Source organism: Eulemur rufifrons, chromosome 6, assembly GCF_041146395.1.
Source record: "Eulemur rufifrons isolate Redbay chromosome 6, OSU_ERuf_1, whole genome shotgun sequence".
Taxonomy (NCBI): Eukaryota; Metazoa; Chordata; class Mammalia; order Primates; family Lemuridae; genus Eulemur; species Eulemur rufifrons.
Window position 1 is genome coordinate 10,338,759 of NC_090988.1, and position 21,986 is coordinate 10,360,744.

Consider the following 21,986-nt stretch of genomic DNA (forward strand, 5'->3'; position numbering starts at 1 on the left):
AGACAATATCCTGAGATTGCCACAAAAGCACTGAAAAGCCTACTTCCATTTCCAACATCCTATCTTTGTGAAGCAGGGTTTTCTGCAGTGACAACCACCAAAAAGAGATTACGGAGTGGACTGGACATAAGCAACACATTTCAGGTATCACTGTCTCCCATCACCCCCAGATAGTTGCAAGAAAACAAGCTCAGGGCTCCCACTGATTCTGGATTATGGTGAGTTGTATAATTATTTCATTGTATATTATAATATAATAATAATAGAAATAAAGTGTATAACAAATTTAATTTTCTTGAATCATCCTGCACCCCCTTACCCGGGAAAAATTGTCTTCCATGAAACTGGTCCCTGATGCCAAAAATGTTGGGGACCGCTGCTTTCAAATATATATGTACATGTGTGTATCCTTTATCCTCACAACCCAAACAGATTCTCTTATTATGCCCATTTTATAGACAAAGAAAATGAAGCAGAGAGAAAGCAACTTACCCAAGGCCACACACCTTGTATGTGGTGGCCTAGACCAAACCTAAGTTCAAATGACTCCAAAGTCAACACTAGGCTATACTGCCCCTCATATTTAGAGACATGTACTCCTTCTCCAGAGGGTTTATGTAGCTTGAAATCTGCATTTAATCAAAAAAAGGACTTGCTTTGTAGATGAGGAAGAGGAGAAACTGGGTGTAACACCAAAGCTATTAGCATTCACAAAGTAATGGGAACAGCATGAAAAGAAGCAGCAAAAGGAATTCTCACAGTTTGCGCTGCACTCTCATTTCTCAGGATTTATCAACAAAGCATCTCATGGCTCCTTTTTCCCTCATATCCCAAATTTTATGAAAATCTAAAATTTTGCTATGTGCCTTATGAAAAACTTGCAGAAGGCTAAATAACTAAACTTCAGGGTTGGACAAAATCTTCAAAGCACTTTGGTCTAATTAGCCAACCACTATTTAAATATCCTAAATTATTTAGGTAGCAGTGACAAAATGCTAAACTTACCTCTTTCATCCAACAGGAGATTTTCTGGTTTAATATCCCTGTGAGTTATTCCAATACCATGCAGATAAACCTAAGGGAGAGGCAGAGGAAACACACCAGAATTTGGCAATTTATTTCATTTGTACTAATTTTAAGTAATAAGAAAAGAGACAATTCTACCTACCACCCCTGCCATGAGTTGATGGAAGAACCTCTGAGCATCTTGTTCAGGCATGCCTATGTCTGGCTCTATAAAATTAATCATAAAAGTATATTGGATAATCAGGCATCAACCACATAGCTGCTTAATTTAAACATTTATGACTGTACATTAGTAAACAGAATCAAATGCCAACAAAAGAGTCAGTAGTCCACTGACACATACAAGACTTAACTCACATATTCACATCTGTTAAATGGCAAAAATGAACATCACAGGAAAATTATAGAGAAATAACAAACTATCACCCAAATTAAGAATGTAATCCATGTCTTGAAAGCCCCTGTTTACTCTTCAACTAACTCTGATTTACTTGCTATCTTTCAAATTCTCCCCTATTTCTTCTAAACATTTTGCCAATATTTTTCCTATTCCTGAACTATAATTGGCAAAGAACAATTCTGGACAAATCTAAGCCAATTTCACTAAGTATTTAACAGATTTAAACTTCATACACTCCACTGAAAGAGACAGTGGAAAAAAAAATTGACAAAACTTCATATAGTTTCACAATAACGAGCCATGAATGCTTGTGAAGTTCCTTCAGGAAACACAGTCTTATTAAGAAATGTTCTTTTATCTCTTATCTTTGTATATTTTGATCTCTCTCATTAACTCCTGATTTCTTTTACCTCTAATTCTCTCCTGATATTCATATCAGAAATTGTAGCACCTGTAATCAGTTTTTAATTGTTAATACAATAACTTTAAATAATAAATTTAGTCCCTGGGGTCTAGTAGTTAAATATAATAATTATAAATTTAGATTCACAGAATATTTTTATGTACTTCTCAGTGTTCTGTAATACCAATCCTTTGAATCTATATAGAACATTTAAATAGCAAACAGAATTTACTTAATACATATAAAGCAATCCGAAAAAATTCTCAATTATTTCATTTAAACAAATAAGGAAATAAAACATGCTACTATTTTGGATCTACAAATGTATACAATGACTTCACATAACTAGAATGTCTATAGAGAAAAAAATTGTACAGGTTCGTATAATATGAAACTATAGTTTATCGTTCTTAAATTCTATAAAACAGCAATTCCAATAAAAATCACATATATAACTTCGGAAAAAAGTTTTCTTTCAGTGACTCTATATATGCTGTCAGGTGTTAATACAAATTGCAAAAAGAAAAAAGACAATTTACTACAATTTCACTATCGCACAAGCAATTCTGAAAAGACAATGACCAAACAGCATATCAAAGATTAAAAACAAAAGTTTAAAAACTTGTTTGAAAGAATAATTATCTTGAATCTGTTCCATACCTATTCTGTCAAAAAGTTCTCCCCCACTACAGTACTCCAGAAATAGATACTGGATAGTGCCTTCTCTCCTATGACCATAGAATTTCACTACATTCTCATGATTTAGCATTTTATTGATACAGATCTCTTTTTTAATATTTTCTGGACAGTCTATGGCACGCTTCATATCTACAATCTTCACTGCAACTGCTTCTTCAGTTATTCTATTCACAGCAAGTTGAACTCTACAAAGGAAAAGGAAAAGTGTTGTGACATTACAGACATTTGAATTCCATTTCTTTTAAAATTTCAAGAGTAAATATGACTCACCCAAAACTATTTTACCTTTATTACTTTCTCCACCAAGGAGAAACCAAGGAAATGGTTTCTGCCATTTCCTCAACATTTCTTCTCAACAGATACTACTCCTTTCTGAAAGGTGAAGTACGATAGCTAACACTCCAAAGTCATTACGCTGTACACACAAAAGTCATTTAGTAAAGGCTTGATAAACTAAATTAGGGTAACAGCAATTCTAGGCCACATCACAAATATACATGTTCTACTCATGTCATTTTAACAGTATTACCTAACATTCATCCCATTCTATATATGCCTGTAGTAACTAACTGTCTAACACCTATCGATACTAATGTTGCCATCTTACAGATGAGGAAACAGAGGTACACAATGACATTAGGAAGCTTGCCTAAGATCACAAAACAGTGGCCAGTAGGAGATACAGTGAGGATTTGAAACCAGGTCAGGTAGGCAGTGTCCAGAGTCTATTACCACTCCGCTTAAACCCCCTGAAAAGAAATATGTGGGAAGGGAAACAATGACTTCACTATCTCTTCCAGCTCTTTACAAAGAAAACGTTAAAAAAAAAAAAAAAAAAAAAGAAGAAGAAGAAGAAAAAAAAATCGCGTAACTTCAGTTGCCAAGAGTCTTGGATTTCAAACGCAGAAACCTATCCTCTAAGGCACCACTCTACTACAATTAACAACTCCAGAACAACGAATATGTACTCAGACAACAGACAGAAAACTAAAGCAAGCGTGAAGAGACTCAAACTCACTCTCCGTAGGCACCTTCTCCCAGGGTTTGCACCAAGTCCCAGTCTTCCACAAAAGGCACTGCCATGACTCCACTGGGCACCGCGGCTATAAAAGACAGGAATCCAGAAAAGATGGAGGATGAGTGCAAGATCACCTGTAAAGCCAGTGAACCCTGCCACTTGCCATGACTCCCACTATAAATAACAGCTCCTGGTTTCCCCTTACATCTCATCCATATTTATACAAGTCTTTAAAGCATAAGCAAGTATTCAAAACTTAGGCATTTTCTCGCGTAAATCACAATCCCCATTCCCACGCACACCGAAGGCTGAAACTCTGCCCTCCTCAAGCCTCAGAAGAAATTAACAGTGTGGTGCAGTTGGGGGACAAATGGTTTCTCGGGAACGGCTGGGGGAGGGGTGGGAGAGTGAGGGTCTGGGAAAGAGGGTAAGGGAGTATAGGCTGGTGGGGCACGGAAGAATACGCCCGCTGCAGCGCCTCCTCCCCACTTGCTCCGTTCCAATTCCACCCCACCCTCATCGGTCCCAAAGGCCGGGAGGAGCCCGGGGCGGGGCCAAACTGCCCCCACAGCGGAAGGAAGGGCTCGGGACCCGGGACGGCGCCCAAACTTTTGGGGTTCCTAGACAGCGGAGTAGTGTAGCCGGTCCTGCCTTTACAACAAGGACCTCCTGGTACCACATACCTCCACCCTCCGAAAACCGCCCCTCCGCTGGAGTCTCTTCGCCCTCCTTCGCCCGTCACTGCTAACTTCCTCTCACCGTGCCCTTCCTCACTAATCCAGACCCCGAACTCCTTCTCCAGAATCCTTTCCCACCCTACAAGCCGCCCTTCCTCACCGGGATGTCCTTTGCCCGCCACCACAGGAATCCAAATGCAGCGCTTTTCCCGCCAAAACCTCCTGGCGTCACGCTGTCGCAAACGCGCGCGCCCTTGCCATAAAGCAGGACCGCGCGCGCCCCCGGATCCTGCGGTACTAAAGATTGGCAACTCCAGAACACCAGCGTTGAGAGGTTGCTGCTCTCGCTCAGGGTTCCTTTGCAGTCCAGGGGAGACCCGGCTGGAGAGATTTAAGGACTGCCGACCGCATAGGTTCGAATTGACGTCTGGGCCCAAATGGGAAATGATATCCGGTGTGGGAAGCTCAGCTGGGTCGTGCTCGGGCGCTCCTGGGCGGAGCCGAAGGCTCTATCGCGAGTTAGCGCAGGACCGACCGTCCGCTTTGCTCCTGGACGCTGCGGTCCTGAAAGGCTGCTCGGATACCTACGTAGACCCACCAGCCCGTGACCTCTGAGCACCTGACGCTGCTGCCGGACAGGATTGTGAGGATTACAGTCAATAACGTGCCGTACGCATACTACCAGGGCCGAGAAATTAGCAACAGCTGTTAAGAAATTATCCTGTGGCGAATGAGAGGAACTTTGAAGTGGGAGCGAGGCATCAAAAATAGCCACACATTAAGTGTGAGAGGAGGGGTGCAGAGAAAGAAAGCAATTTTTTTGGCACTTGAGGTAGTGTCAGCATAACCAATGTTGCCTTGTCTGTGAACAGGCTTCGAAACAATGCTTTAGTTCAGTCTAACCGTTTTGAACGAAGACCCTCTCCCTCGCTTAGTTATACTTAATGTGTAAGAAACAGGCAGGCAGAAGCCAGAATAAATTTCATAATGCAAATAAAAAGGTAGAGAAACTCATTTGAATGGGAAAGTAAATTCTGAGGAAAGGGACGTGAGAACAAACGTTAGGAAAAACTAAAATCAGTATTCTTCCCGTAAACTAGACTGGAAACTCAAGGCAGAGGCAAGATCATCTCCATTCAATTCTCCAGTCCTTAAAACTGGGCCACATATACTCAGCATAACTAGGTATTGTAATACTAGTAACAGTAAAATATCCAAAAACACATACATCTGTTTTAAAGAAGCAAAGTCAGGGACAAAAATCAAGAGCAAAACTCTTCAAATCCTTAAGTGTGAAGTTTTGAACCGTGACATCACAATTTAGGCTTCATGTAGTAAAAGACAAGTTTTTATCCTTTTGTCATTTATCCCTTTTTGTCTAGCTTCTTCACTGCTGAAAACAAGACTGTGAAGAAAACAGGAGGACCTGCACAGTTCCTATGTGTCTTAATTAATATATCCTTTTAGCTTGAAAAAATAAGATGTACAGATTCAAGCAGAATACCAGTTAAAGACAGAATATATGAGAACAGCCTCTTCCTTTCTGTAACATTACTAAAATAGTAAAAAATACAATTTTTTTGTTTGTGGTTTTTTGTTTTGTTTTTTGGTTTCTATGAAACTCAGAAGTTCTTATGAAACATACCAATTTTTAAAAGACAATAACTCATCAGAATAGAGTATGAGACCCAAACTTTTGGAAAGTGGAAAGGCTTTAGGTGAAAGGTAATTAACAAATGAAATAAAGATGAATCCCAGAACTAACACTGGGAAAGTAAAAAAGCCAACTTGATCTACATCACCGAAATCCCTAACGGCTCAAGTTGAACTGGTGACACCAAGTAACTGAAGGTGGAGGTAAGTGGGCTAAAAACAGCGTAGGTTGAAAGACTATGTAAGAAACAAATAGACCCCTGCATTCCCTCCCTCCTCCATATAACCAAGGAACTGCCCCTCCTCAGAGCTGGTACAAGACTTGAGAGGGTTGATGCATGGTATGTAACTGGAGAGCATTAGGCACAGTTAAAACCTTGAGTACTTCACTGAAAACAGAGGCATTAAGTCTAAGTTTATTCCCTGAAGGTTGAACCTGTAAAACTTCTTTCCCTACTTTACTCTCAGAAAGCTGACAGTCTGGCTTATATCCTTCAGTAAGAGAATATACAAGCCTTCTTGAGGGAATCTTCCCTATGTAAGAGAAAAAAAATCTAAAGATAATACCAATATGAGAGATTTCACAACGTAATAGCCCAGCCAGATCACAGTACACTGAAACCCACATCAATAAGCCCCATCTACCCCCCAAAACAGACCTTTCAATCAGCTTTTTGGGGTCCCACTCTTGAAGAAGAGCAAAGGAGCAGACAACCAAGAATTTAAGAAAGTCTTTAATTTTAAAAATGTCCAAAGGAATATTCAAACAGCCAAAATAAAAAACACAACCTCTTGGACATGTAAATACGATACCAGAAAAAAGAAAACTATTTTAAATAGATTAGAAAAAAAGTTGAAGAAATCTCTAAGAAGGAAGACAATAAAAAATAGAGTAAATGTAAGAATATTAGGAGATTAATTCAGGAAGTTCAACATCCAAATAACTACTTTTCAGAAAGAGAAAGAGGGTTGGGGGAATCTACATATAATGTAAGAATATTTCCCAGAATGGAAGAAATTGACTTTCCATACATAAAAATCTAAAGTACCCAGCACAATGGATGACCTACTCAAGACATATTATTGGGAAAATTTCATTACATTATAGACAATGAGACGATCCCAAGAGGTCTGGGTTGAGGGTGATAGGGAATGGATACATACAAAAAAAAAAAAAAAATTGGAAGATAGAAAACAATGGGGCAATGCTTTCATAATAATCCTAAAGAAAAATTATTCCTAATCTGGAATTCTACACCCAGCCAACCTATCAATCAAGTGTGACAAGAGACATGGAAGGTTCTCGAGAAATTTATCTCCCACACATACTTTCTCAGGAAGGCACTTAGAAGTGATAAATCAAGAAAGAAGTCAGGGGATTAACACACACATACAATAATACAACAGTGAAAGGATACACCAACGCAAGAGGTGTGCAGCAAACCTACAGAATAAACCCATCCAAATTGGAACATAAATACCAGATAGCCCTAAGAATGAATACCTAATGTTTCTGAACATAGAAAAAGGAAGTTGACACAAATGAAGGAGAACTGGGGGAGAAATTAGTGACAAGTACAAAAAACAAATGAAAAACTCCCTAAAAAAAGTTATGCAGGAAAAGAAAAGTAGTAACATTATACTACATTGCCTAGTTGTGAGTAGCCATAAGGTAAAAACTAAATACTGATCTAGCCAATAGAACTAAATATTTCTAAGTAGAATAAATAGAATTATTAAAATAGAACTATAATATATAGAAATAACTATAATTAGAACCATAAGAGAAGAATGTGTGTGTCCTTGGGAGTAAAAGGATGGTGAAAAAGCTAAATCTTCAGTTTCCACAACAGAAAGTCAACATATGATGCCTAAAATTGAAAAATGTAGCAAAATAAAATTATTTAATGATATAAAGGTAAGCAATGTGAGAATAAGAGTTGAAAGTGGTTGCCTCTGGGGAGTGGAAGACATAGTGTTGCTCCTTTTTAGAACTAAATTTGAGTTTTTTACACTAAGTGCACAATAACAGTGAAAATGAAAAGTACATTTTTTTAAAAAGATAGCTTCCTGTAGCCTAGAAAGTACCAAATTAAAATCTTAAGAGCACCACTTATAGTGACAAGTTAAAGGGTTATATCCCATTAATACTATAGAGGAAGATCATTAATGATCTCTAACTGGTATTAATCATATTGATAAATAAAATTCAGAATAACCTCTTCCACTAGGGAGGAATTCAGTATCTAAATCAAGTAATTTATTTACATATTGTAAATCAAACCTTATATCAAATCTAAATCTCACCCACAGTTGAAGAACATCGTATATATATTGGTTTGGAAGGCTAAGTTCCCTGGGTATACCAGTATGCCCGAGCCTATCCTTTATGAGCACCATTTTGACTTAATCTAAGTCATATAATTCCTCCTATTTTCTTAAACAGATAATACTAAACAATTACCTTTTGTTAATGACTTAGGGTTTATATATATCAGTGATAGGTCATATGTAGTAAAATACATGCAATGTCTTACTATGCTGAACATAAGGCTCTTTGTCCTGACATGAAATATCCATGGGGGAGCCGGATAATCCTAGCACTCTGGAAGGCCAAGGCGGGATGATCACTTGAGGCCAGGAGTTCAACACCAGCCTGAGTTAGAGCGAGACCCTGTCTCTACATAAAATGGGAAAATTAGCCGGGCATGGTGGTGGTACGCACCTGTAATCCCAGGTATTTCAGAGGCTGAGGCACGAGGATCGCTTCAGCCCAGGAGCTTGAGGTTGCAGTGAGCTATGATGATGCCACTGTACTCTAGCCTGGGAGACAGCGTGAAAGACTCTGTCTCAAAAACAAAACAAAAAAAACCCCAAAAACATGGGGACCACTGTGCTTTTGAGTTAAATATTTTTAACAAGTTTCTCTTTTCTTGCAGTCAATTGGCAGTGCTCTCTAGGTACCTGCTACTAGCAATGCTTTCTCCTTCTAATTTGTTGATTATTTGGCAAGGGGTTCAAAACCAGGTAATAGCAACAAATAGGCTACGACTAAGGGAGAAAGAAGCTCACCTTTCAATAAGCACAAGAGTTTTAGTGCATAGTCTAAAGGAAATGAGCAAAGAGCCATTTACTGTGTCATGGACAAGTAAGAGTACTAAAAAGCTAAATTTCAAATAAATATTTATGATTATATTTAAGCTGATTCAAAAGCATCTACTGATCATCAACTCCATATGTAATGTTGGAAAAGTTTCTTCGACTCCATTAACAAAACAATTTCACTCTTTCAGTCTTCAAAACTGCTGATTTAGTCACACTTGATTTATTCCTGCTCAAAATTAAAACAAAACAAAACAAAACAAAAAAGCCTGGCTAGTCTCGAAGAGTACTGGTGAGATAAGGTCTGGCTAGCCACCATCTGTCCCTTATAAAGTCAAAGAGCCTCTAAGGACAAGAGACATTGAGAATGGAGACACAATAGCAACAAAGCTGCCTTTCCTGCCAAGAAATGGCATTCCTCTGGTCCCACAAACATTTATTCATTCAATAAAAATTTATTGAGTCACACTGTGTACAAGGAATTTTACTAAGTGCTGCAATGAAGAAAGTATGACAAAATGGTTTGTATATCAAGGATCTGAACAAGTCCTTAATAATTTTCCTGATTTGAGAAAGATGTTCCTACCTTAGCTCATTTAGGGAGCTAAGAGCATGGATGAGGTCTGCTATCTGTTCTTCTATCAGCCCAGTATAAACTTTTGTCTTCCTCAAATCAGTTTTAAGTCAAAACAAATAAGGCACATTTTTAAAAAATTCCCCCCTTTAATTGACCAAAGTAAAGCCATGACATTTCATTTGGTAACCTGCTCAGAATTATAAAAATCGTTTCATTTGGCCCAACCCATAGTGCCCAGGACAAAACTTCCAGACAATTCTAATCCCATCCGGCTCTGTTTCTTATAAACTTCATATTTAAAAAAAAAAAAAAAAAGGTCTTCAACGTCCTAAAATATGATGCGCTCAGTGTGAAGCATGTCAGAGCTGGATGTGATATTTATGTCCTTGACAAGCCTCGATTATCCAGGTCCTTTACCTGCAACATAAAGATGTCAGTTTAATATATACAATCAGATCAACTTTAGAGAGCTTTTCTACTGAAATGGAAAAGCTTCACCCAGAGCAAGAGGGATTATGTTGGGCTCTGCTGCCTGGTTTGGGGCTGTGGATAAACAAACACTGGTGAGAGACTAGCCACTCTCTATTTAGCTTTGTCGAATCCTTCATACCTCTGTGAAGAGCAATGTAAATGATCCACCCTCTACATAAATCAAGAGTTCTCAATCTTTTCTTATGTAAGACATACAACACACTCCCATGTGACTCTATGTGACTTTATATGACATAAATTCTTCAGTGGAAGAGAAGAAAATGTAGCTCAAAAAACATAAACATGAACTTTTTTCCTCTTTTTCCCCCCAAGCCTAATAATCACTGAAGCATGTTGAGTCAAGTCCAAACTGGAAAAATATCACTGCAACAACTGCCAAAATGACAGAAGACTGGGATGTCTACTCTCTAAGAACAATCTAAAATAAAAAGTAAAATTTTGAGTGAGTTGCAAGCTACTTTTCAGACACAGGTGTCATTAGAAATTTCCCTATTTGAGAAATATGTGGCCCATTTTTTAAGCACTAGAACCAATGTGCAAACATGAAAGTTGCTTTCTGAGATAGTATAGCATCTCACCTTGTATATCCTGACCAGCCAGTGTTCTGTGGTATATGCTTCCTCAAGGACATCAAGCTCAAAGTCTTTATTCCCAATCTCAGCATTTCGGACACGGTCAAAGCCTGGTGGACGCTCTAGAAAAGGACAAAAAAGAACACACTTCCTTCTACAATGCTATTTCCTAAAGAGACAGTAAATGGATTCAGTACATCATCTACTAATTGAATGGTTATTCCTTCGCCTGCAGATAGTTAGGGGTCTGCAGAAAAGGGCATCAGGTAGTAAGGGCAAATCAAGTTTAACCCTAACTCAAGTCCTGTCCAAGATGATGCCTGGCAGTCAATGGAGCTTATCTCTGCTAAGAGATAGGAAGCTGACTTCCAAGCTCCTCTATTACTGAGCATTGTCATCCAGAGGCCTCTATAACACACTAGTAACCCTTACACGAATCAAAGAAGAACCCATTAGAAGCCAAAGGCCTGCATTCACTTCAGAAATTCTCCCTAGTGCAAAACCAAGAAATTGACGTCAGAAGGAAAGAGTTAACTGATAAATAACTCTCAAGGTATTCATCTAAAGAAATGAAAAGTCCTTTGTCTCATTCTATCCTCCTTCCTTTTCTCACTGTAATACCCTTCGCTGAGACACAATAAAAAGCGATGGTTAAAAGAATCTGGAGCCAGACTGCCTGAGTCTGAATCTTCACTCTGCTACTAGTCATGTAAGGTTGGGCAGCTGAGTAACCTCTTTGCACCTCAATTTTCTCACATATAAAATGACAATAATATTAGTATCTACCTTTTGGGGTTTTGTGAGGATTAAACGAGTTACTAGATATAAAGCACTTACAGCAGCGCCTGGCATACAAAAAACCACTGTGTATTAGCTATCACTATTATACTACTATTGTTATTAACATTATTATGAATCACTCACTGGCTTCTGTGTAGACCTGTCCAAAGCGGTAGTAACACATCTTATACATGAGGCAGTTGAGCAACACTGGAGAACCCTCACGGTCCACACGGAATTCCCCAGTTGGAGTATAATAGTCATTTTCCTTGATATGTTTGCCTGTGTCTGTGCTCCCTCCAATCCGGACCATCCAAAGAAACTTGTTGATATCTAGGGGGAAGAAAAGAAAGAACTGCTACAGCACAAAGGTTGCTAGAGCTAAATCAGGCCAATTTCTTTTTTTTTTAGACACAGGGTCTTGCTCTGTTGCCCAGGCTGGAGTGCAGTAGCATGGATCATAACTCGCTGTAACCTCATAGCACTGTAACCTTGAACTCCTGGGCTGAAGCAATGTTCCTTCCTCAGCTTCCCGAATAGCTAGGACTACAGGCATGCACCACCATGCCTGGCTAATTTTTTAAAAAATTTTTTGTAGAGATGAGGTCTTGTTATGTTGCCTCCGTTGGTCTTGAACTCCTGGCCTCAAGTGATCCTCCTGCCTTGGCCTCCCAAAGTGCAGAGATTACAGGAGTAAGCCATCGCACCCAGCCAGATGAGTATTTCTAAGAAAATTCCCCAACATATTTTTCTAATGGAGAATGGTACCATTTAACTCTAATTTGTAAAAATAGGAAAAACAATGTGTGCGCAAACATTTTTCCTCAAAATGTACAACTCTTCCTAGAAATTATTAGGCTGTAGAAATCCCATGCTATTAGTCCACGCTGAAGCCACAACTAAAATTGGTCCTATGTATTAGCTGGAGCTAAGCTATCAAATATAGTAGCCACTGAGCACTTGAAAAGTGGCTAGTCCAAAGTAAGATGTGCTGTAAGTTTAAAATATGCACTAGATTTCTAAGACTTAGAAAAAAAAAAACAACCCAAAACCACAAAGGGGATAAAATACATTGGTTGCATGTTTAATTAAATAGCAATGTTTTGATATGACCATATTCAGTTAAATAACATTATTAAAATTAATTTCACCTGTTTCTTTATATTATTTTGATGTGGCTAATAGAAAGGTTAAAATGACACATAGCTACCATTTTATTTCTACTGGACAGTGGAAAGCACTAACTAAATTACCAAAAAAGTAGAGAAGATACAAGTGTGATTCCTCTTGGCTTATAACTGCAAAGTTACAGACCTCCAAAGCATATATATAAAAAATCAGCATTTCTATGTCAAACACACTCCAAGTCTCCAAAAATACTGACACTACCACTGACTTAGGATATCTGTCAGATTTTGTCATTCTCTGTATTGCTTCCACCCGGGTTTTAGGGAAATCAGTTGCTAGGTGTTTCACTGGATGGTTAGTCTAAAAAGTATTACTGATCCGTAAGAAAGTAAGATTCCTACTGCACTACTGCAAAGGGTTCCAAGGGATATCACAGTGGTTAAGAACTGACTCTGGATCCAAAATAGCCTGAGTTCCAACACTGCCAAATCTAGCTGGGTGACCTTAAGAAAGTTAGTTAACCTCTCTGTGCTTCAGTTTCCTCATCTGTCAGTTAGAAAAATAACGGCATCTACAACAATAGGGCTGTTATGGTATTGTGAGTAAGAGCATGTAAAGCATTTTAATACATTTTTTGTCACACTGTAAACATCCAAATAATATTACTATCTTCGTGCAGTGTCTGCATTCTTACCTTCATCTCACAAATGGAAAAAATGAGGCACAGAGACGTGCCTAGATCAGATAGCCAGAAACAGAAGCAAAAACAAAACCCTAGAACATCAACTCAGCTATTATAGAGCACTGGTATTACAGCTTTCTGGCAGGTATGGCTGAAGGGAAAATCCTGGCAAGCTTTATGAATGGAAGAGTGAAAATAACAGAAATTACATGAAGGACAACCCACTGCTCAAAATATTAATATATGGTTGTCTACAAAAAAAGAAGTTAAAGAAGGGTAGTATCGTATCAGACTCTCGTATGAGAGAATCTGGACTACAAGCAGATCTAAATAGTTTCTTTTAAACCTGCATAAGCCTGGAATAGAAAATAAGTAACATAAAATAAACATGACTTACAAAAGGGAAAAATCTTGTCCATACACTAACATTCAAAGGAAGTTTAAATTAAGAACATTTAAGAATCATAGTTAGATGTGACCATTAAATAATAAAACTTTTAAAAAACATAATAGAATTTTTAAACCCAAATGCCTGCTAAACTCTTTTTAAAATGTCATTTTTATGGCCTGGTGGCCCAAGCTTGTAATCCCAGCAATTTGGAGGCCAAGGTGAGAGGATCACTTGAGGCCAGGAGTTCAAGACCAGCCTGAGCAAGAGCGAGACCCCATCTCTACAAAAAACAAAAAAATTAGCCAGGCATGGTGGCACGTGCACCTGTAGTCCCAGCTACTCGGGAGGCTGAGGCAGGATTGTTCGAGCCCAGGAGTTTGAGGTTGCAGTGAGCTATGAAGACCGCCACTGCACTCCAGCCCTGGCGACAGAGCAAGACCCTGTCTCGAAGAAAAAAAAAAAAAATTAGAATTGCCTTCAGAGATCAAGACATGTGTTTTTTGTTTTTTTCTTTAATAAACTCAGAAGAATAATGACTGAAGATGAGCTGCGAGGATTGAGGGGCTGAGCAGTGGAGGCAATACCAAATACCAGTGAAGTTTGTGTTTTGGAACATGTTTCTATGTGTGTGTCTACGTGTGTGTGTGTGTGAGAGAGAGAGATGCTATTTTAAAATTCTAAAAGTATTCATAGAAGGCCCCAGCTGGAATATTATCATGATTAAATAATAATAACATTAATAATAATCTCGAAACTTTGGGTAGGTTCACTCCTTCTCATTATATAATACCTCTCAAATTTTTCAGAACTCCTATTAATAAAGCCTAACTAATAATTTGACTTTGAGAAATAAATCAATACAGTCCACATCTCTAGATCCAACCAACCTTGGATGGAAAATATTCATAAAAATAAAATGGATCGTTGTGTCTGTACATGGATTTTTTTTTGGTCATTATTCCCAAACAATATAGTATTAACTATTTGCATAGCATTTACATTGTATTAAGTATTATAAGTAATCTAGAGATGATTTAAAGTATACAGAAGGATATGTGTAGGTTATATGTAAATACTACACCATTTTGTATAAGGGACTTGAGCATCTGCAGATTTTGGTATCCTCGAGGGGTCCTGGAAACATTCCCCCATGGATACAGAGGAACAACTGTACTGTCTTCTTTTGTGATTTTCACATACATGCTTTCATGGATCTAGCTAATGATAGTGTTCTGCATTGTTATTTAATGGTTATCTTATTATCTTCTTCAAAAAAATAAAAACTTACATAATTAGATCAGAGTAATTGTCAAATTATCATTCAACAATTCAAGAGTATGGCATAATCTCCAAAAAATTTTTTTCCTGTTAAGGTCTTTCTTTCTGAATGAATCTTTATGTATGTACACTTGACTATTATTCTCAAAATTAAGCATCAATTTGACCTCACTAAATCTCTAATTTTTACATATTTATAGTCCTATATGACCAATTTATTTTGAAGGAATAGCTTCTTCATTCTCATTAAGACATCTATTTCACCACTACATACAGGCCCAAATGAAAAGACAAATAATACCCGTGTAGGCAAGGATGTACAGCAACAGAGAATTACAGATACAGCTGGTAGGAATGTAAATTGGGACCACCACTCTGAGAATCTCTTTAATAGTATTTCTTTGTTCTCTTAAAGCTGAATAATATACAATCCCTCTAAACTAGTAATTCTACTCTTTGGCATATATATTCATCAAAAACATGTACAAGAATGTTCATAACAGCATTATTCATAATAGCCCTAAATTGGACACAGCACAAATATCCATCAACACTAAAATGGATACACTGTGCTATAATCACACAACAGAATATTATACAGGAATAAGAATGAACAAATTTTAACTACCTGCAACATGAATGAATCTTGTATACATAATTCTAACTCAAAAAAGCCAGAAGCACAACAAAAAAAGAAAAAAAATTTTAATTAAAAAAATAAAAGCCAGGCCGGGCGCGGTGGCTCACGCCTGTAATCCTAGCACTCTGGGAGGCCGAGGCGGGCGGATCGTTTGAGCTCAGGAGTTCGAGACCAGCCTGAGCAAGAGCGAGACCCCATCTCTACTAAAAATAGAAAGAAATTATATGGACAGCTAAAAATATATAGAGAAAAAAAATTAGCCGGGCATGGTGGTGCATGCCTGTAGTCCCAGCTACTCGGGAGGCTGAGACAGGAGGATTGCTTGAGCCCAGGAGTTTGAGGTTGCTGTGAGCTAGGCTGACGCCACGGCACTCACTCTAGCCTGGGCAACAGAGTGAGACTCTGTCTCAAAAAAAAAAAATAAATAAAAAAATAAAAGCCAGAAACAGGGGTACATACTGTATTCTTATTTATAAAGTTCAAAAACAGGCAAAACTTCACAGATGTATGTATATGTCAAAATTTACCAAATTATGCATTTTATTTTTTTTTATTTATTTATTTTTTTTGAGACAGAGTCTTGCTTTGTTGCCCAGGCTAGAGTGAGTGCCGTGGCGTCAGTCTAGCTCACAGCAACCTCAAACTCCTGGACTTAAGCGATCCTACTGCCTCAGCCTCCCGAGTAGCTGGGACTACAGGCATGCGCCACCATGCCCGGCTAATTTTTCCTATATATATATTTTAGTTGTCCATATAATTTCTTTCTATTTTTAGTAGAGACGAGGTCTCACTCTTGCTCAGGCTAGTCTCGAACTCCTGACCTCGAGCGATCCACCCGCCTCGGCCTCCCAGAGTGCTAGGATTACAGGCGTGAGCCACCACGCCCGGCCCAAATTATGCATTTTAAATATGTGCAGTGTGCAATATGTCAATTATACTTCAATAAGTCTGTTTAAAAAACAAATGGCATTAGAAGCCAGGATAGTGGTTATCCTCAGGAGACAGAGATAGATATTACAAGAGAGTGTGAAGAGGAATTCTAGGACACTATTAATGTTGTTTCTCGTTCTGGTGCTGGTTACATGGTTGTGTTTTTTGGTGAAAATTCATCAAGCTATATGCAGACAATATCTGCATCTTTTTAAACATTATACTTCAACGAAAAGTTTACTTTAAAATCTAAATCTAATCGAGACTTCTTGACTTTAGCACTATTTCTTTTCATGTTATTTTGTCAAGTGTTTCATATGCTAATTGCTAATTTCCTTAATTTCACACAAAAAAATTATACTATATTCTAAATAAGGGCACTCATTTTTATTCCAACATTAAAAATATTCCTCTATTTACCTAAGCAGGCAACAAAAGATTGATGTTAACAATGGATAAACAGTGGTTAGGCTTCGGGGGACTGTCCTTTCTACCACACATCACACATAAGCGAACATACATATATATGTACATATATACATACACACACATATATACATATGCAATCAAATATATTTCTATAGTATTTAGATTTTATTATTATAAAAAGAAAACCTATTATCACATACAGCCAAATAGGGCTGGCGCAGTTATGTTGAAAGCTGAAGTCTGCTGACACATGTCCCTGCTATCGTCATTCTTCCTTTGCTTGTACAAGACACACAAGAAAACCAGTCCCCCTACTTTATACTTACACTTTATATATACTAACTGGGTGGACTTGTCAAGTCTGTCTATATGAGAAGCCAGAGATAATCTAAAATATGAACATCTTTAAGAAGCAGCCACATATTCAAAGAAAACAAAGATGAAAATATGAGGTAATTATTAACTCCAGGAAAACAAAAGTTATTCCAGGTTAAAACTGTAACCATAGTGTACTGGTTGACTCAACAGTGAATAATATTTACATAGGCATGCTTTTGTAAATACTCTATCTGGATTTAACCAAAAATTATAAATTAACTACACTGAGAAGATGAGAGAGAATGTTAAGTGTAACTAAAACTTATCCATCACTGGATAGCACAATATAATTGTTCCTCAGTATCCATGTGTGATTGGTTCTAGGACCCTTTCCCCCCAGGATAACAATTTCATGGATGCTCAAGTCCTTAATATAAAATGGTATAGCATTTACATATAACCTACAAATATTCTCCCATATACTTTAAATCATCTCCAGATTACTTATAATAACTAATACCGTATAAATGCAATGTAAACACTTGTTAGGCTGTATTTTTTTTAATTTGTATTATTTTTATTGTTGTATTTTTTTTAATTCAAGTACTTTTGATCCATAGTTGGTTGAATCCATGGATGCAAAACCCATGGGTACAAAACCCATGGATACAAAGGGCTAACTGTATACACGTTATTTAGCAACATGAACATAAGTAATAGAAAAAACAGCTGAAGGAATAATTGCCTCTGGGAACTAATGTTAAGGGGGCTTAGGTTTAGGGACAAGGGACTACCATTTTTTATTAAAAACCTTCAGAACTGGGCCTGATGCAGTGGTTCATGCCTGTAATACTAGCAATCTGGGAGGCCGAGGTGGCAGGATCACTTGAGCTCTGGAGTTTGAGACCAGCCTGAGCAAGAGTGAGACCTCATCTCCGCTAAAAACAGAAAAATTAGCCGGGCGTGGTGGCAAGCGCCTGTAGTCCCAGCAACTCAAGAGGCTGAGGCAGGAGAATCGCTTAAGCCCAAGAGTTTGAGGTTGCTGTGAGCTGGGCTGATGCCACGGCACTCTAGCCCAGGTGACAGAGCAAGAGTCCGTCTCAAAAAAAAAAAAAAAAAAAAAAACAAAACCTTCAGAACTGTTTAACTTTTTAAAGTATAAATAGGTATTACTTTAATTTTTAAGGTACAAATTTTTATTTGGATATTTCTTCTTAGAATTGTAGTTTGCCCAGAACATGGTAATATGTACCATTTTAGACATATATACACATTTTAGACATAGATACGCATTTTATACATATATTTTAAAAAACTTTTTAAGCTGGCCAATGATTATATAGCTTAAACTCACTAAAAAAAAAATGTCTTTTTTTTTTTTTTTTTTTGAGACAGAGTCTCACTCTGTTGCCCGGGCTAGAGTGCCGTGGCATCAGCCTACCTCACAGCAACCTCAAACTCCTGGGCTCAAGCGATCCTCCTGCCTCAGCCTCCCGAGTAGCTGGGACTACAGGCATACATCACCATGCCCGGATAATTTTTTCTGTATATGTTTTTAGTTGTCCATATAATTTCTTTCTATTTTTAGTAGAGACAGGGTCTCGCTCTTGCCCAGGCTGGTTTCGAACTCCTGAGCTCAAACAATCCACCTGCCTCAGCCTCCCAGAGTGCTAGGATTATAGGCATAAGCCACCATGCCCAGCCAAAAATGCTAATTCTTGAGTTCATTTTCACAAGCCTCATGTTGTTTTAATGGTTGTGAAACAATTCCTGTGTCTTTAGACAATCATAGCATGCTGTACCTATATGAGAATTATTTACATTTACTTCCTACTTGTTGCAAAAAAAAAAAAAAATTTAAAAATCAAAATACCCAAACCCCAAGTTGCAAAAACTTAGGAACTTCCCATGTAAGAAAAGTCTCTTAGTAAGATATTCATAAAAGAACAGAAAAATTGGAGATTCATCTAGTTTTCTTAGAATCTATGCCCTGCAGCTAGAAATAGAATTAAGTACATTACCATCAGAGGAATACCCAGTGAGGCCTCCAAAAATGACCAGCACATAGCTGACATCGAGCTCTCTCATGATCTCATACGCTTTTTCCTCTGTGGATGCCATTGCCTAGAAAAATAAATGTACAATTCTCAGAGCAAAATCCCAAGTCATATGATCACCTCATGGAGACATATTTCCCACTATACTCTGCACACCAAACACTGAAATGATCCCTTCACCTTACCTGCCCTACTCGAGAAATATGGGTATTATTCCATGTGTTATTGTCCACTAAAATTGTCCGATTTGCCATAGCGGTAATCTGGTAGCCATAATCCCACCATGACATGACCTTTGCATCCTGAAAGAATGGGAAATTGAAATAACAGGTTTCTCACTGTCTCTAAAAATCAAATGCAAGAGAAGGAGTAGAAGGGCATCTTTGGTCTGACAGAAGTGAAGCCTGGCTAATTAATCACTTTCTCCATGCAATTTCTCAAATGCCTAACCAGAATATAAATCTTGGCACCTAGTCCTCCATTCATATGCAATCATGAAATCTCAGCACAAACTACATACAATCTAACATTCCCAACACTTGAATCCCAGATCACTTTATACAAACAAGCATAATGGGGTGGGAGGTGTGGAAGACTGTACAACATAACCAAATAAATAGCCTATCATCATTAGATGACTTTATTAAATAAACCTTTTAACAATATCACAAAAATTAGCTATGATAAAAAATTAGTTATCATAAAGATGAGGTAGAAACACAAATCAAGGGATATAATGGACAAGTATTAAGAGATTCTTAAAGTTTTCACTCCTAATGAATTTGATTCAGAAATGCTATTCCCTATGGGTATTACTACAAAGGAAATCACTTCAGATCCTCAAAAGGTACAAACTAAAATGTTAAAAGTAGTTATCATTAGGTGATCACTTTATATAAGATTTATATCTTTTTTCTTGCTTTTATCTTCTGATTTTTCTATAGTGAAAAGTGTATAATGTTTTTCTTCTTTTATAATTGGGATGGTCTACCTCATGTTAAAATCACCATGTCAATAAAAGTATCCAAGCAAAGTCTAGATAATTATCAGTAAGTGTCACTGTAAAACAAATCCCCAAATTGAATGGAGGTTGACCTTTAAGGCTCATTCAAGAGTAGGGTTCCAAAGTTCCAATTTCATCAAGCTTTCCATACATCCAAAAGCTGTATGATTCACTATAAGATCAAATGTCTCCCCCTTCACCCCTAGCCCACAATACCACTCCGCTTAAATCTTCACCTCGGGTGTATTGTGACGAAGCCAATAATATGCTTCTCGGAAGTCATCAAAAATGATCCTACTGCCATCCCCACCTCGGGCAGACAGCACGATGGAGGGAGAAGAGTAAGCCTCACTGGTCACCCAGGTTGAATGAAAGGTATAGGTGATGAGAAAGAAAGCCATGACCAGTATCATTCCACTTGCCACCTAAATAACGAAGAAGAATTTTGTAGTAAGCCAAACTAAATTTACACAACACAGGACAGTTTCTTATACACAGTCAATAATGTAGATGATATGAATCAAAATAAGTCAGGGGCTATATGAGTTAATTGTGACTACCTACGACAGTGTTCTACTCTCCCACTCAAACGCACACACATGCACACAGTTTCCCAAGCCTTTTCGTAGTGTTGCTTAATTCTCACTTCATTCTTAATAGGGTAGGTAGAATCCTGTTGCTTCTTGCTCTTCTTGTCAGGACGACTTATGTCCAGATTCTTCATGTATGTGGACAGCACCTGGGAGACTCCAATGCCGGAAAGAATGCACATAACAGGCGCCAACACTAGCATTAGACGCACCTAACAGAGATAGGAAGCGTGATCAGTCTAATCGGTATTTTATAAATTACAGATTTCAACCTATTAGGTAAAACATCAGTTTAAAGGTTTTCATCAAAGATGATTTTTCCATGAAAGTAGAAGAGAAAATACTTAATACTTGATAGAAGTGTATATTTCTTAAACTTTGTTTCAGCTATATATATGTACATATGTATGTGTACATTAAGTAATGATATGATATAAAATATATTTCTTAACTGTGGTTTGGGATCAAAACAATGTAAGAAATACTGGTTTACTACAATATACAAAAGTCCCTCCTCTCTTTTAACAATCTAGCACTGGGTAATCCTCCCATGCCTTCAAGAAGAAAACAACAAAAAAAATCTCCTATTTTATTTTTTTAAGAGATAAAACCATACTCTGTCGCCTAGCTTGTAGTGCGGTGGTGTGATCATAGCTCACTGTAACCTCAAAATCCTGGGCTCAAGCAATCCTCCTACCTCAGCCTCCCAAGTAGCCAGGACTACAGGCACACACCACCACACCTGGCTAATTTTTTTACTTTTTTGTAGAGACAGGGTCTCACATTGCCCAGGCTGGTCTCAAACTCCTGGGTTCTAGCAATCCTCCCAGCTGGGCCTCCCCAAGTACTGGGACTACAGCATAAGCCACCACATCCAGCCCATTATCTCCATTTTTAAGACACCCAGGGTCACATTCTTCAACAAAGTGCAAAAGTGTCTCTTAGAACTAAGATTACAAATCCAAGAAAGTTGGACCCTACAAGCAGAATGTATGAGTGTCTCATACATTCCTGGGAAGGATCAACAACAAGCAGCTTTACAACTCAGCCCCTCAAATGCTCAGAGGGAAGCATCCGCACAATTATCCGTACTTTCTGAATCCTGCCAGGCATAAAAAACAAAGCATCTGAGTTAGGAGTG

The 21,986-nt window shown here is 38.0% G+C and overlaps 2 protein-coding genes across 4 annotated transcripts in view; both read right to left on the reverse strand.

The window, feature by feature from the left end:
* CHEK1 (checkpoint kinase 1) overlaps positions 1-6,906 on the reverse strand; it is a 31,288-nt gene extending 24,382 nt beyond the window's left edge. For 2 of the 3 annotated variants that reach the window (XM_069470755.1, XM_069470754.1), the window contains exons 1-4: positions 3,547-3,636; positions 2,490-2,713; positions 1,169-1,233; positions 1,006-1,075 (exon numbers count right to left, since the gene is read on the reverse strand). In XM_069470755.1, coding sequence (XP_069326856.1) covers positions 1,006-1,075; positions 1,169-1,233; positions 2,490-2,713; positions 3,547-3,611 — 424 coding nt within the window. In that variant the 5' untranslated portion in view covers positions 3,612-3,636. Of the gene's footprint in view, positions 1-1,005; positions 1,076-1,168; positions 1,234-2,489; positions 2,714-3,546; positions 3,637-6,899 lie in introns of those variants that run through there. The other variant, XM_069470756.1, reaches the window with a different exon arrangement.
* Positions 6,907-9,191: 2,285 nt separating this feature from the next.
* STT3A (STT3 oligosaccharyltransferase complex catalytic subunit A) overlaps positions 9,192-21,986 on the reverse strand; it is a 29,701-nt gene continuing 16,906 nt past the window's right edge. The window contains exons 12-18 of the mRNA XM_069470753.1: positions 20,902-21,057; positions 20,492-20,680; positions 19,438-19,554; positions 19,217-19,319; positions 11,544-11,732; positions 10,626-10,741; positions 9,192-9,972 (exon numbers count right to left, since the gene is read on the reverse strand). Of these exons, the coding sequence (XP_069326854.1) occupies positions 9,934-9,972; positions 10,626-10,741; positions 11,544-11,732; positions 19,217-19,319; positions 19,438-19,554; positions 20,492-20,680; positions 20,902-21,057 (909 nt within the window). The 3' untranslated portion in view covers positions 9,192-9,933. The remainder of the gene's footprint in view (positions 9,973-10,625; positions 10,742-11,543; positions 11,733-19,216; positions 19,320-19,437; positions 19,555-20,491; positions 20,681-20,901; positions 21,058-21,986) is intronic.